Here is a 16,523-nt window from a genome sequence, read left to right as displayed (position 1 = left end):
AGCAGTGGGAAAGCATTGCCTGGAACATAACAGCAAGTTCAGTTTACTCCCCAGACCTCAACCCAATAGAGCATCTTTGGGATGAGATGGAACGGGCTGTTCGCAGCATGAATGTACTGCCTTCCAATCTGCAGCAACATGGACTAACACCCCTGCTGTCACGGCCGTCATCGGAATGAGACCAAGGTGCAGCGTGGTGAGTGTACATTTTATTTAATTTAAAAATGTTGCCAACAAATGAAAGAAACAACCGTGACCTTTACAGGGCTAAATGCCACAAACAAAGTTAACTACCCACACTGAACTGAGGGAAAAAGGGCTACCTAAGTATGATTCCCAGTTAGAGACAACGATAGACAGCTGTCTCTGATTGAGAACCATACCCGACCAAAACATAGAAATAAAGAAACATAGAAAACAAAACATAGAATGCCCACCCAAATCACACCCTGACCAAACCAAATAGAGACATAAAAAGGCTCTTTAAGGTCAGGGCGTGACACCTGTGGAACGTTTGCGACACCTTGTAGAATGCCCGAAGAATTCTGAGGCAAAGGGCCAACCCAGTAGTAGACAGGTGTACCTAATAAACTGGCCGTGAGTGTTAATCCTACTACCAGTCACTTTTTTCTCTTATCTCAACAGAGGTCATTAGAGCGCGGAACAGATCAGTTTACTGTCTACACTCTGTCTGTTGTTTTTATGAAATCTTTTTCATTACATGGTTTTTAAATCATGTCAACAACAACATCTTTAACCATTGGAAGTTCTGATAGCTAATGATTCCGAGACGCGGTTAGCTTTTTTGTCTGGGGCCGCAAGATTGTGTCCCGGATTCTCACAAAAAAAATTAACAATAGTTAGCGGTTAGCCATCATGCTAACAGAGCAAGATAACGGTGCTAGATTCAAAACACAAGTGATATTTGTGTCTACTTCTGGGCTCACATGTGCTAGGTTCGAGATTATATCTACGCAAGAGGAGGAAAATAAAGTGGAACTGATAAATGAACATAAAATATTTGTCTGTTTCAAATGTATTATCATCAAGCAGCTTAGGGAGGAGATTCTCCAGCTGCTAGCTCAGCAAGATGTGCTTTCTAAGTACTTGGATGCAGCCCAGTTACACAGAATGTCAGTTCTGAATGCCTTCTACAGCCAAGGGGTCGATGAGTTGGGCGGTACTGACCTGATCCAATGGGCAGATGGTAAGCTCAACACCGCGGCCAGTGGGTGACTGGACACTGGCAAGGCGAAGGAGGTAGGGTGGTAGGCAGTCTAGCCGACATCCATATATCCTAGAAGATCAGTTCCAGCTATTAAACAGCTTTGCCCCACTGGAGGCAGACATACCAGCTCTGGGAGTCAACTCTGATTCTGGGAGTACACCAACAGCCAGCAGCCATCAGGGGCACCTTGGCGATCAGCCGGTCGCTGACCAAAGGAAAAAAGGTCTTGGGCCCTCCTCCATCTCCAGAGGATTCCGACACCATCCGCTGCGACTGGTACATGTACGGTGAGTCAGGCTGGCATAAATCAAAGCCCACCTCCCCCTGCACGAGTCAGGCTGGCATGAATCAAAGCCCACCTCCACCTGCACGAGGCAGGCTGGCATGAGTCAAAGTCCACCTCCCCCTGCACGAGGCAGGCTGGCATGATTCAAAGCACACCTCCCCCTGCACGAGGCAGGCTGGCATGAGTCAAAGCCCACCTCCCCCTGCACGAGTCAGACGGGCATAAGTCAAAGCACACCTCCCCCTGCATGAGTCAGACTGGCATGAGTCAAAGCACACCTCCCACTGCACGAGTCAGACTGGCATGAGTCAAAGCCCACCTCCCCCTGCACGAGTCAGACTGGCATGAGTCAAAGCCCACCCCCCCTCCTGCACGAGTCAGACTGGCATGAGTCAAAGCCCACCTCCCCTGCACGAGTCAGACTGGCATGAGTCAAAGCCCACCCCCCCTGCACGAGGCAGACTGGCATGAGTCAAAGCCCACCCCCCCCTGCACGAGGCAGACTGGCATGAGTCAAAGCCCACCTCCCCCTGCACGAGTCAGGCTGGCATGAGTCAAAGCACACCTCCCCTGCACAAGGCAGACTGTCATGAATCAAATCTCACCTCCCTCTGCAAGTGGCAGGCTGGCATGAGTCAAAGCCCACCTCCCCTGCACTAGTCAGACTGGCATGAGTCAAAACACACCTCCCCTGCATGAGTCAGACTGGCATGAGTCAAAGCACACCTCCCCCTGCACGGGTCAGACGGGCATGAGTCAAAGCACCCCCCTGCACGAGTCAGACTGGCATGAGTCAAAGCCCACCTCCCCCTGCACGAGTCAGACTGGCATGAGTCAAAGCCCACCTCCCCTGCACGAGTCAGGCTGGCATGAGTCAAAGCCCACCTCCCCTGCACGAGTCAGAATGGCATAAGTCAAAGCCCACCTCCCCCTGCACGAGTCAGACTGGCATGAGTCAAAGCCCACCCCCCCCCCTGCATGAGTCAGACTGGCATGAGTCAAAGCACACCTCCCCCTGCATGAGTCAGACTGGCATGAGTCAAAGCCCACCCCCCCTCCTGCACGAGTCAGACTGGCATGAGTCAAAGCCCACCTCCCCTGCACGAGTCAGACTGGCATGAGTCAAAGCCCACCCCCTGCACGAGGCAGACTGGCATGAGTCAAAGCCCACCCCCCCCTGCACGAGGCAGACTGGCATGAGTCAAAGCCCACCTCCCCCTGCACGAGTCAGGCTGGCATGAGTCAAAGCACACCTCCCCCTGCACAAGGCAGACTGTCATGAATCAAATCTCACCTCCCTCTGCAAGTGGCAGGCTGGCATGAGTCAAAGCCCACCTCCCCCTGCACTAGTCAGACTGGCATGAGTCAAAACACACCTCCCCCTGCATGAGTCAGACTGGCATGAGTCAAAGCACACCTCCCCCTGCACGGGTCAGACGGGCATGAGTCAAAGCACCCCCCCCTGCACGAGTCAGACTGGCATGAGTCAAAGCCCACCTCCCCCTGCACGAGTCAGACTGGCATGAGTCAAAGCCCACCTCCCCCTGCACGAGTCAGGCTGGCATGAGTCAAAGCCCACCTCCCCCTGCACGAGTCAGAATGGCATAAGTCAAAGCCCACCTCCCCCCTGCACGAGTCAGACTGGCATGAGTCAAAGCCCACCCCCCCCCCTGCATGAGTCAGACTGGCATGAGTCAAAGCACACCTCCCCCTGCATGAGTCAGACTGGCATGAGTCAAAGCCCACCTCCCCCTGCACGAGTCAGGCTGGCATGAGTCAAAGCACACCTCCCCCTGCACGAGGCAGACTGGCATGAATCAAATCCCACCTCCCCCTGCACGAGGCAGGCTGGCATGAGTCAAAGCCCACCTCCCCCTGCACGAGGCAGACTGGCATGAATCAAAGCCCACCTCCCCCTGCACGAGTCAGACTGGCATGAGTCAAAGCCCACCTCCCCCTGCACAAGGCAGGCTGGCATGAGTCAAAGCCCACCCCCCCCCTGCACGAGACAGACTGGCATGAGTCAAAGCCCACCCCCCCGCTGCACGAGGCAGACTGGCATGAGTCAAAGCCCACCTCCCCCTGCACGAGTCAGACTGGCATAAGTCAAAGCCCACCTCCCCCTTGCACAAGTCAGACTGGCATGAGTCAAAGCCCACCTCTCCCTGCACGAGTCAGACTGGCATGAGTCAAAGCCCACCTCCCCCTGCACGAGTCAGGCTGGCATGAGTCAAAGCACACCTCCCCCTGCACGAGGCAGACTCTCATGAATCAAATCTCACCTCCCTCTGCACGTGGCAGGCTGGCATGAGTCAAAGCCCACCTCCCCCTGCACTAGTCAGACTGGCATGAGTCAAAACACACCTCCCCCTGCATGAGTCAGACTGGCATGAGTCAAAGCACACCTCCCCCTGCACGGGTCAGACGGGCATGAGTCAAAGCACCCCCCCCCCCTGCTCGAGTTAGACTGGCATGAGTCAAAGCCCACCTCCCCCTGCACGAGTCAGAATGGCATAAGTCAAAGCCCACCTCCCCCTGCACGAGTCAGAATGGCATAAGTCAAAGCCCACCTCCCCCTGCATGAGTCAGGCTGGCATGAGTCAAAGCACACCTCCCCCTGCACGAGGCAGACTGGCATGAATCAAATCCCACCTCCCCTGCACGAGGCAGGCTGGCATGAGTCAAAGCCCACCTCCCCTGCACGAGGCAGACTGGCATGAATCAAAGCACCACTCCCCCTGCACGAGTCAGACTGGCATGAGTCAAAGCCCACCTCCCCCTGCACGAGGCAGACTGGCATGAGTCAAAGCCCACCTCCCCCTGCACGAGTCAGACTGGCATGAGTCAAAGCACACCTCCCGCTGCACGAGGCAGGCTGGCATGAGTCAAAGCACACCTCCCCCTGCAAGAGTCAGAAGGGCATGAGTCAAAGCACACCTCCCCCTGCACGAGTCAGACTGGCATGAGTAAAAGCCCACCTCCCCCTGCACGAGTCAGGCTGTCATGAGTCAAAGCCCACCTCCCCCTGCACGAGTCAGAATGGCATAAGTCAAAGCCCACCTCCCCCTGCATGAGTCAGGCTGGCATGAGTCAAAGCACACCTCCCCCTGCACGAGTCAGAATGGCATGAGTCAAAGCACACCTCCCCCTGCACAAGGCAGGCTGGCATGAGTCAAAGCCCACCTCCCCCTGCACGAGTCAGACTGGCATGAGTCAAAGCACACCTCCCCCTGCCCGAGGCAGGCTGGCATGAGTCAAAGCACACCTCCCCCTGCATGAGTCAGGCTGGCATGAGTCAAAGCACACCTCCCCCTGCACGAGCCAGACTGGCATGAGTCAAAGCCCACCTCCCCCTGCACGAGTCAGGCTGGCAAGAGTCAAAGCACACGTCCCCCTACACGGGGCAGGCTGTTCAGTTCCCCCTCTTCCTTACCCATCGGATTCCATCACAACCACCTTTGTCGGGGGCAGCTCGATGGTGAGAGATTTCATCCTGTAGGCTGACCAAGGTTCCCTGTCATCCAGGCGCCCGTGTCCAAGACATCAACTCCCTCCTGCCCAGAGTTCTAGCTAACTACTCTAATATTGACACTGTTGTCACTCACGTAGGATTTAATGACATTCGCTTTCGGCAATCTGAGGAACTGAAGAAGGGCTACAAAATACTCTTGAAAACCCTTGTTTTTACAGGGAAGAGAACAGTCATCTATGGCCCCCTGCCATGCTATAGAAGGGGTTCGGAATGTTACAGCCGCCTTGCTGCCCTAAATAAGTTCCTGAAGAAACTCTGCAAAGACAGGAATGTCTCCTTTGTGACAATTTTGACTTGTTGTGGGAGCAACCAACACTTTTTTAAAGAGATGGAATTCACCCTGACCGCAGGGGTTCCAAGATTATCTCCAACATAGTGAACTGCTTAAGAGACTGGCGGTCTGGTTTTGTTAGTGCTCCAGTCCTCCATGTCATAATAAGTAACAGAGGACAAGGAAATCTTATTCTATCCCAGAGAAATAGAAGTGCAGTAAATGTAAATAACCAAATATATGTTCCTTTAACTGTTAGCTCCGAGGGTATTGTCTGCAATAATCATATGGGCGTAGAATTGAATGTCAGATGATGTGGAAGTAAAATGGCTACAGGTTCCTCTGCCTCACATAAAGCCTTTTCTTGTAGGAAGTTGCTATAGACCACCAAGTGCTAAAAGTCTGTATTTGGACTATATGTGTGAAATGTTGGATAATGTATGCGATATCAACAGAGAGGTATATTTTCTGGGTGACTTAAATATTGACTGGTTGTCGTCAAGCTGCCCAATCAAAAACAAGCTCCAAGCTGTAACCAGTGCCTGCAATCTGGATCAGGTCATCAGTCAACCTACCAGGGTATTTACAAACAGAGCAGGAACTAAATCATCCACGTGTAATGATCATATCTTTACTAATGTTGCAGAAATCTGATCTAAAGCCGTATCCACACCCAGATGTAGTGATCATAATATAATAGCCATGTCTAGAAAAAAACAACATTCCAAAGACTGGACCTACAATTGTGTATAAGTGATCATACTATAGGTTTTGCAATGATTTTTATGTTGAAGTAAAAATGTAAAGAAAATATTTGTTGGTCTGATGTGTGTAATGAGGAACATCCCAATGCTGTGCTTGAAGCATTTATGAAACTACTTCTTCCAGTTACTGATAGACATGCACCCATCAGGAAACTGACTGTTGGAACGGCTAAATCCCCAAGGACAGATGATGAAACAGTTTATGGCTGAGAGGGTTGCAGCAAAGAGCAAATAAGTCTGACCACACAGCAGACTGGAAAACATACAGTACCAGTCAAAGGTTTAGACACACCTACTCAAGGGGTTTTATTTATTTTTTACTGTTTTCTACATTGTAGAGTAGTGAAGACATCAACACTAGGAAATAACACATATGGAATCATGTCGTAACCAAAAAAAGTGTTTAACTAATCAAAATAAATGTTATATTTGAGATTCTTCAAAGTAGCCATTGTTTGCCTTGATGACAGCTTTGCACAATCTTGGCACTCTCAACCAGCTTCATGAGGTATGGAATGCATTTCAATTAGATGTGCCTTGTTAAAAGTTAATTTGTGGAATTTCTTTCCTTCTTAATGCGTTTGAGCCAATCAGTTGTGTTGTGACAAGGTAGGAGTGGTTTACCGAAGTTAGCCCGCTTTCCTGTGGCGGTCCTCTCATGAGGACCGCTACAGGAAAGGAAGACCCAGAGTTACCTCTGCTGCAGAGAACTGCACCAAAGATTGCAGCCCAAATAAATAAAGAGTTAAAAACAGAGTTAACGTAACAGACACATCTCAACATAAACTGTTCAGAGGAGAATTGCAAAGAAACCACTACTAAAGGACACCAATAATAAGAAGAGACTTATGTGGGCCTGGAAACACAAACAATGGACATTAGCCTGGTGTGATTTGGTCTGATGAGTCCAAATGTGAGATTTTTGTTTCCAACCGCCGTGTCTTTGGGAGATCTCCACACGTGTCGTTCCCACCGTGAAGCATGGAGGAGGAGGTATGATGATGTGGGGTGCTTTAATGGTGACACTGTCAGTGATTTATTGAAAATTCAAGGCCCACATAACCAGCATGGCTACCACAGCATGCTGCAGCAATACTCCATCCCATCTGGTTTGCACTTGGCGGGACTATCATTTGGTTTTCAACAGGACAATGATCCAAAACACACCTCCAGGCTGTGTAAGGGCTATTTGATCAAGAAGGAGATTGATGGAGTGCTGCATCAGATGACCTGGCCTCCACAATCACCTGACCTCAACCCAATTGAGATGGTTTGGGATGAGTTGGACCGCAGAGTGAAGGAAAAGCAGCAACAAGTGCTCAGTATATGTGGGAACTTCTTCAAGACTGTTGGAAAAGCCTTCCGTGTGAAGCTGGTTGAGAGAATGCGAAGAGTGTACAAAGCTGTCATCAAGGCAAAGGGTGACTTTGAATAATATAAAATATACACTACAGTTCAAAAGTTTGGGGTCACTTAGAAACGTTCTTGTTGTTGAAATATATATATTTTTAAATTGCCCACTAAAATAACATCAAATTGATCAGAAATACAGTGTCTAAAGAAGGCCAGTTTATTTGCTTCTTTAATCAGAACAACAGTTTTCAGCTGTGCTAACATAATTGCAAAAAGGTTTTCTAATGATCAATTAGCCTTTTAAAATGATAAACTTAAATTAGCTAACACAACGTGCCATTGGAACACAGAAGTGATGGTTGCTGATAAGGGGCCTCTCTACGCCTATGTAGATATTCCATAAAAAATCTGCCATTTCCAGCTACAATAGTCATTTACAACATTAACAATGTCTACACTGTATTTCAGATCAATTTCATGTTATTTTAATGGACAATTTTAAAAAATTTCTTTCAACAACAAAGACATTTCTAAGTGACCCCAAACTTTTGAACGGTAGAGTATTTTGATTTGTTGAACACCTGTGTTTTTATGTCTTCACTATTATTATACAATGTAGAAAATAGTACAAATTAAGAAAAATCCTTGAATGAGTAGGTGTGTCCAAACTTTTGACTGGTACTGTGGGTAAATTGCAGTTGTTCCAGAAAAATGTGGCACGTATCGCACTTAGATATACACAGAGGACAAGTGTCAGTAACATGCATGCCTGACTCTCCTGGCTCAAAGTTTAGGAGAGATTGACTGCGTCACTGTTGGTCTTTGTGCGAGGTGTTGATGTGTTGAAGGTACCGAACTGTCTGTTCAAGCAGTTGGCACACAGTTTGGACAGTCATCGGTACCACACAAGACATGCAACTAGAGGTCTCTTCTCAGTTCAGACACTCATCGCTACAACACAAGACATTCAACCAGAGGTCTCTTCACAGTCCCCAGGTCCAGAACAGAGGCTGGGAAACACACAGTATTAAATAGAGCCATGACTACATGGAGGTCTTTTCCACCCCAGGTAACTCAAGCGAGCAATAAAAGCACTTAAAAAAACCCAGATCAAATAACTCCTTACTGCACAAAGGGACTGTGAAGAGACAGCCATTTTATATATCTCTTATTGTAATGTGCACTCTACTATGCATTAGACCGAGATATTGTGTGTATGTACTGATATGTAGGCTGTGTGACATTTTAAATGTATGTATTTCAGTCCTTGACCAATAATGTTCGGTACTACAGTATGTATTATGTTATGTTTCATGTGGACCCCAGGAAGAGTAGCTGATGCTTTTGGGGATCCTAATAAATACAAACATTTTATGTAAAACCTACCTAAACCACTCCAGTACCCCTGCACATTGAAGAAGCTACTGGAACTGGTCTGTATATACTCACAGACTCGTGTGTCTTCAACCTGTATTGTACATCTAGTGTGTTTTTAATTATTATTTTAATGTTTTATTAATTTTTGTTATATATATTATTATTCTCACTGCATTGTTGGGAAAGAGCTCTCATGGTAAGAACTGTTTCATACCTTTTGTATCCTGTGTAAGTGGGGAATAAACTTTGAAACTTGAGAGAGAGAAAGAAGGGAAGAGGGAGAGTGAGGAGAGAGCAGAGAGGGAGAGAAGGAGAGAGGGAGGGAGAGAGAGGGAGGGAGAGGGAGAGGAGAGAGAGGAGAGAGGGAGGGAGAGAGAGGGAGGGAGAGAGGGAGAGGGAGAGAGAGGGAGAGAGAGGGGAGAGAGAGGGGGAGAGAGGGAGGGAGAGAGAGGGAGGGAGAGAGGGAGAGAAGGAGAGAGGGAGGGAGAGAGGGGAGGGAGGAGGGAGAGGGGGGAGAGAGGGAGAGGAGGGAGGGAGAGGAGAGGGGGAGGGAGAGAGAGGGGAGGGAGAGAGAGGGAGGGAGAGAGAGGGAGGGAGAGGAGAGAGAGAAGGAGAGAGGGAGGGAGAGAGAGGGAGGGAGAGAGGGAGAGAAGGAGAGAGAGGGAGGGAGAGAGAGGGAGGGAGAGAGGGAGAGAAGGAGAGAGGGAGGGAGAGAGAGGGAGGGAGAGAGGGAGAGAAGGAGAGAGGGAGGGAGAGAGAGGGAGAGAAGGAGAGAGGGAGGGAGAGAGAGAGAGAGAGAGAGAGGGAGGGAGAGAGAGAGGGAGAGGGGGAGAGAGGGAGAGGGAGAGAGAAGGAGAGAGGGAGAGAGAGAGGGTGAACCAACATTATGACTTGTTAGTTATTTATTCATTCCCCAGTCAAATCGAAATCAAATCAAATTCCATTATATTTGTCACATGCTTTGTAAAAAGGTGTAGGCTAACATTAAAATGCTTACTTAGGGGAGAATTTGTCCAGGTGTTGTACAGTGCTAGACCTTCCATGGTCAAATGCTGACATCAAAAAGGCTTTATGAATTGAATTGAGATAGACGATTATACACGATGATACACCATCAAACACTGGGAGTCCCATTGTGAAGCATGAGGATGATAGCCATATGACGCATGAAGAGACCATACTGTACTTCTCTCGACAGAACATAGAGTCCTCCTTTTTTGTCTTACAGAATGCTTCACCCTGAATTAACATGGCGTCCATGATGTCTGTATGGTCTTTGTGTGAATATACACAGTGTGTGTATAAAACATTAGGAACACCTGTTCATTCCATGACATAGAATGACCAGGTCAATCCAGGTGAAAGCTACGATTCCTTGAAGGGGAGGAGACAGTTTAAAGCGAGACGACTTCTCTAGAGAGAAAGAGACAAATATACCCTGCAGAGAGACGACTTCTCTAGAGAGAAAGAGACAAATATACCCTGCAGAGAGACAACTTCTCTAGAAAGAAAGAGACAAATATACCCTGCAGAGAGAATGACTTCTCTAGAGAGAAAGAGACAAATATACCCTGCAGAGAGATGACTTCTCTAGAGAGAAAGAGACAAATATACCCTGCCCGGTATGATTGGAAACAGAGAGGGATTGATGGATCCTGGAATTATAGAATTGGATATCATATTCATTGTTTTGATATTACATTCATAGTTTTTCTTATCAAAGAAAGCTATTGTTTTACTTCAAGGACAAAATCAGAAATTCTTGACTTTAACAGGAGAGTTGACTTACTGGATCATAGTGAGGGAACATATTTACCCCACAGCACATAGGAAAATACACTGAAGCCACTAGACAAAGAGAGGGGGGGTCGATGCTGTTCTAAACCACAAGCAGTGAGATGAAGAAACTGGAGAGGGGGCAGAACATTCACGTCTAGCCTCAGGAATCAATTAGCCAACGCAAATTAAAAGCCAGATGCCGGGAGGCTGGGAGGGCATAATACTATGAGTCAGAGATCATCGACAGTATAGGAGACGATGTAGGGAGATAGAAAGAAGGTGGGGGCAGTTTGTGGAAGAAGGGTATTTGGGGAGAAGGACAGGAGTGGGAGAGGTGGAGGTGGAAGGAGAGGTGGAGGGGTGCGTGGAGTAAGGGCTATGGTAGATGCATCTGTGCATGCATGCCTGTTTCTGTATGGGGGGTACTGCTCCCCCTCTCTCCGGCGACAAAGTGCACCCTCTTTGCGACTTACTCGATCTCTGCCAAAACAATATCTCCTGAGTGAAATGGCTCTATTGCCCCACAGATAATCAACCTTTTAAGGACTGTGTGATTCAGTCAGGGCCCTGTTGACACAATAGAGTCAAAGTCTCTTATTGTTCTGCCATTGATATCTGTGGGCAGGAAGTGATTGTGGCAGAGATAGGAAAGGGAATGGAGAATGAATACATTGAGGGATAAACACTGTGGGATAGGGGATGCATAGGCCGGAACTGGCTGTTGGCTGGGGCAGAGACAGATTCAGAGAGAGAGAGAGAGAGAGAGAGAGAGTTAACAGGAGGCTGTGTGTTGAAGTTGATCTCGGTAGGGCAGGATGTGGCTGAGGCAGGGGTAGGCAGGGACAGACAGAAGGATAGAGATAAGGGGATGGAGTGATAGTAGGGCTTTAATATGGACCCTCACCAGTGTGTTGAAGTTGATCTCCTGCGGCAGGATGCGGCCACAGGCCAGGCAGTCCCCATGGCATTCACTACAGTGTCCCGGGACACACAGACACAGCAGCAGCAGGGACCAGAGAGGGGTCTTCATGGTCCTCAGTATTCTAACTATGGAGACAATTGGGACAGCCTGGGACAGGAGAGGGGAGAAAGATCAGAGGTCAATTCACTGTCTTCTGTTCAGTCATAATTTACTGTGAACAACCAGACTGAAATAGAGGAGGGGGAGGGAAAGACAGAGAGAGAGAAAGGGAGAGAGAGAAGGGGAGATAAAGGGAGCGAGAGAGAGAGACAGACATACAGGACCGCCCGACAAGATAAGTGAAAAACACTAATGCCTTTGTTTGTCTGGGTGTGGTATCGTTTAACCCCCCTGAACTCCCCCGTATTGACAACAGCGACGAAAGAAAAACAACAGCTGTTTGTACCTCATTAAACAGACTCATCATCGCCTTAATTGAAGTCTGAATTAGTCCTTCTTGCAGGGAGCACAACAGCCAAAAGAAACGGAGTGATTTACAAGGGATTCTTTTGTTTTACTGGATTAGTCATCAGGAAGAGATGGGAGATATGGAGACATAGAGAGAGAGGAATCCGAAACTGTGTTGCACTTGTAACAGATAGAGAACAAGGAATAATGTACATGCACACAGACACACACAAGCATGAAATCTTGCGGGCACACCATCTGTATCTCAGTGATTCAAACACAGCATTATACCCAAAACTGTAATTAATAGGTGTGTATCTATTATGGAATATAAATAATTAGAGCATAAACATGTTTGGCATGAACATTCTTTTTACCCCAATTTTGTGGTATCCAATTGGTAGTAGTTACTGCAAAGTAATTGTCTCATCACTGCAACTCCCGGACAGACTCAGGAGAGGCAAAGATCAAGAGCCATGCATCCTCCGAAACACAACCCAACCAAGCCGCGCTGCTTCTTGACACCATGAACATCCAACTCGGAAGCCAGCCGCACCAATGTGTCAGAGGAAACATCGTACACCTAGCAACCTGGTCAGTGTGCACTGTGCCCAGCCTGCCACAGGAGTCACTAGTGCACAATGAGACAAGGATATCCCTGCTGGCCAAGCCCTCCCTAACCCAGACAACGCTGGGCCAATTGTGCGCCACCCCCTGGGCCTCCCGGTTGCGGCTGGCATTAACATTTTAATCATACTGAAAGTTGTAATTAATTTACCGTAAAGATGGGGTAACAATGATTCACTTTTATCAGTGCCTTAGACCACTGCGCCACCCCCTGGGCCTCCCGGTCGCGGCTGGCTGCGACAGATCCTGGGCTTGAACCCAGATGGCACAACTAGCACTGCGATGCAGTGCCTTGGACCACTGCGCCACCCCCTGGGCCTCCCGGTCACGGCTGGCTGCGACAGATCCTGGGCTTGAACCCAGATGGCACAACTAGCACTGCGATGCAGTGCCTTAGACCACTGCGCCACCCCCTGGGCCTCCCGGTCGCGGCTGGCTGCGACAGATCCTGGGCTCGAACCCAGATGGCACAACTAGCACTGCGATGCAGTGCCTTAGACCACTGCGCCTCCCGGAGGCCCCGGCATTAACATTTTAATCATACTGAAAGTTGTAATTAATTTACCGTAAAGATGGGGTAGCAATGATTCACTTTTATCACTCATTTCCTGAGAGCAGCATACCTAAACTCATTTCAACTAGTTTATCATAGAAAAACGGCAGTTGGTTCTCTAAGCGTTACAGGGATATGGCTCTGAATATACAGCAACACCTCCCCCATAAGCATTTATGTCTCTTCTATAGAGATTATATCCTTGTATTGCTACTGCTGTATCAAATTAATTATAAGTGAGTCTCAGAAATGGCTAATATATGTTATCTGATGTTAGTAAGTTATTGATTTCATGAACCTTATTTATAAGGATACATATATTAATATGGGCTATTTTCAGCCCTTTCCTGGGGAGCTTAAAGGATGAGTGTGATTGTAGAATATCATGTGTGAATGAACCCAGATAAAAGGGAAAAGTAGTTATCTTGACACCTCTCCCCTGTGTTTTTAGCTTTTCAAGAACTTTATTGGGTTTAGTGTGCCAATGGGAAATGCAGGCCCCAATGCAGCATCACAAACGTTCCCAGGCATTTTTCATATAACCTAAAAGTGTACAACAAATCAATAGTCTCTTCTGAATGAGACATGGATATGTACACAGAAAAGAACCTATCCAGGAAGCACAGACCATTCACCTGCGACGTCAAGGGGAAATAGTGCTGCAAAGAAAAAGTATAGTGTGATGTCACTCTACGTCATTCCATTGAGTGCAGTACAAGACAGTGCCTGCATTTCATTAACAATCTATAGCAGTTCTCTCCAACCCAAGAACAGCTAAAGAAAGTCTGGCAGTGGCAAGTGATTACAAAGTACGGGAGTCAATTAAGAATACTATACGCAGGGATCTGGCAGGGCGGACAAAGGAGGGGTTGGCGTTGGTGTGCTCTTAAAACCACCTTATTGATTTTTAGCTTGGCCTGTGGCTAGACTTAGGAAGACAAGTTGAAGGGAAGGTAATAAGATTGTGGCTGAAGCATAATGTTCTCTGTGGATGTTTTATAGAGTAACTACAGTATATGGACTGTTTGATAGACCAAGGACCATACAGTATATGGACTGTTTGATAGACCAAGGACCATACAGTATATGGACTGTTTGATAGACCAAGGACCATACAGTATATGGACTGTTTATGGCAGGGGTAATCAAAACCCAGCCTGGAGGTCTGGAGTGCCCGGCTGGTTATCTTTTCTACCTGGTAGGTAACAAATTCTTGATTGATGTCACTGGTTGGCCAGAAAGTCCACTAAACTGGTGTCTCCGGTCTGAATCAGTCCGTGATTATCTGGCTGGAAAAAGGAAAGGCTGAAAATCACTAGGACTTCTAGACTCAAAGTCTGGATGTGAGAAAAGGGGACATGGGATTGAAATGAGATATGAGACGCCTGTTACGAATCCCTTTTGGCCCGACAGTCTAGGGGGGGATGGTAATGAGACCAGTAACATAACTCATGCAAATTATAATAGTGACAAAGCAAAAGTGTGAACGAAATAACCAGGACAACTGAAATCTACCGTCAAACTCAAGGTTTATTTGAAAACACACAGTAATGGGGGGGGGGAAAAGGGGCTGAGCTGGACCCAAGGAAAGAGACAATAAGTATTCAAAAACACCCCTAAGCTAGACTAGCCTACTTTAACAACAGCTAACTAATTAACCAAAAATAGAGTGGGTGGTCCACCCAGTTCAAACTAGTGTATTTACAAAGTCTACCTACGGGTAGTGTATGCCCATGGGCCACTTGTCTTGGTTTCCCCTTTTCCCACCAGCAAACAAACAAACACCACAACCAAAACAATACTCACAGGTGATGAAAGTGCTATGGAGGTGCTCAAACAAAAGAAAGGTTAATACACAACGAGAGTGAAACACAGAGACCTACAGACATGGCATTTACATAGAGATTGAGCTCTAGAGCAAACTACTGACAAGGTTTTTAAACCAAGGGAAAGGAACTGTGATTGGGTAGGAAACAGGAGGAGGTGTGTCTTCTGATTGATGATTGATTGTTGACTGATTGGGAGTGATGATTTTCACCTGTGAGGGGAGAAGGAGAGAAAACACACACACAGGATACACACACAGGATACTGGTATCCGTAGCAATGCCCAAGGAGTTAACGCTGTACTCTTGATTTATTCAACCTTTATTTTGACAGGGAGTCATGTCTTACCAAGGCCTCTTTTCCAGGTGAGCCATGTAACTATAAAATATACACATCAATACAATATGAAAAGCACAACAGAGATACAAAACACAGTCATAGAAAACAAACCCATTTTACATGAAACATGTCCTCAATCTGCAGTCTGAAATGCCCTAGAGACACAAAATCATCCAATTTTAGGGGTTTGGAGATTTTCACTCTTCACTTGGCAGCAAGTGCTCTTACCTAGTCACTAAAACAGTTTATTGTATGCTCGTTGCAAGGGTAGCTCATCCAGATGCATTACTGATAAGAAAGAGCGAGACTCCCTCGATGAGAGTTCATTACTAGACAAAAGCAGCCATGCCAGTACCAGTACCAGTGTTAAATACCATTGGGTCTGAGCCACTTATAGAATTGACAAATGAGCCGTGTGCTGAAAGCACCATTGGGTTCCCAAACTCCATTGAGCACCCGTGTGTGTGTGTGTGTGTGTGTGTGTGTGTGTGTGTGTGTGTGTGTGTGTGTGTGTGTGTGTGTGTGTGTGTGTGTGTGTGATGGTATGGTGGGACAAGGGGTTTTCCCCCGAGAAACAGACATTTAGAATGACTGACGATGTCACTATCGATAGGGAGGCATCATCAGGGAGGAAAATGGAGTAGAAAGATAATAATTAAGCAATAAGGTGTGGGGTAGTGTGGTATATGGCCAATATACCACGGCTAAAGGCTGTTCTTCTGCATAACTCAGCACAGAGTGCCTAAATACAGCCCTTGGCCGTGGTATATTGGCCATATACCACAAATCCTTGAGGTGCCTTATTGCTATTATAAACTGGTTACCAACATAATTAGAACAATAAATAAGTAATTTTGCATCATACTGCTGGTATATTGTCTGATATACCACAGCTTTCAGCCAATCAGCATCCAGGACCCAAACTACCCAGTTTCTAAGAATGTATTATGACATCAGAACAGGGTGTGGTTGTTTCCAAGTGTGAAAATGCACTCCAAAGTCATGGATAATTGGGTCAAAGCATGAGATTGCTAAATAGCCAGACTGTTAAATAGTCAATTTATGGTACCCGAACTATCTGCACTGACTCTACGCACACTCACTAGACTATATATATACACACCATATACACACTCACTAGACTATATATACACACACCATATACACACTCACTAGACTATATATACACACCATATACACACTCACTAGACTATATATA

The 16,523-nt window shown here is 47.2% G+C and overlaps 1 protein-coding gene across 2 annotated transcripts in view; it reads right to left on the bottom strand.

Annotated features, from left to right (window-relative positions):
* LOC135508404 (proenkephalin-A-like) overlaps positions 1-16,523 on the bottom strand; it is a 45,355-nt gene that overhangs the window by 3,401 nt on the left and 25,431 nt on the right. For both annotated transcript variants that reach the window (XR_010450791.1, XM_064928566.1), the window contains exon 2: positions 11,495-11,659. Coding sequence is in view for 1 of the 2 variants with exons in the window: in XM_064928566.1 (XP_064784638.1) it covers positions 11,495-11,620 (126 nt within the window). In the remaining variant the exon portion in view is untranslated. The remainder of the gene's footprint in view (positions 1-11,494; positions 11,660-16,523) is intronic.

This window comes from Oncorhynchus masou, chromosome 21, assembly GCF_036934945.1.
Source record: "Oncorhynchus masou masou isolate Uvic2021 chromosome 21, UVic_Omas_1.1, whole genome shotgun sequence".
In the NCBI taxonomy this organism is placed as follows: Eukaryota; Metazoa; Chordata; class Actinopteri; order Salmoniformes; family Salmonidae; genus Oncorhynchus; species Oncorhynchus masou.
This window is presented reverse-complemented; position numbering and strand designations above follow the sequence as displayed.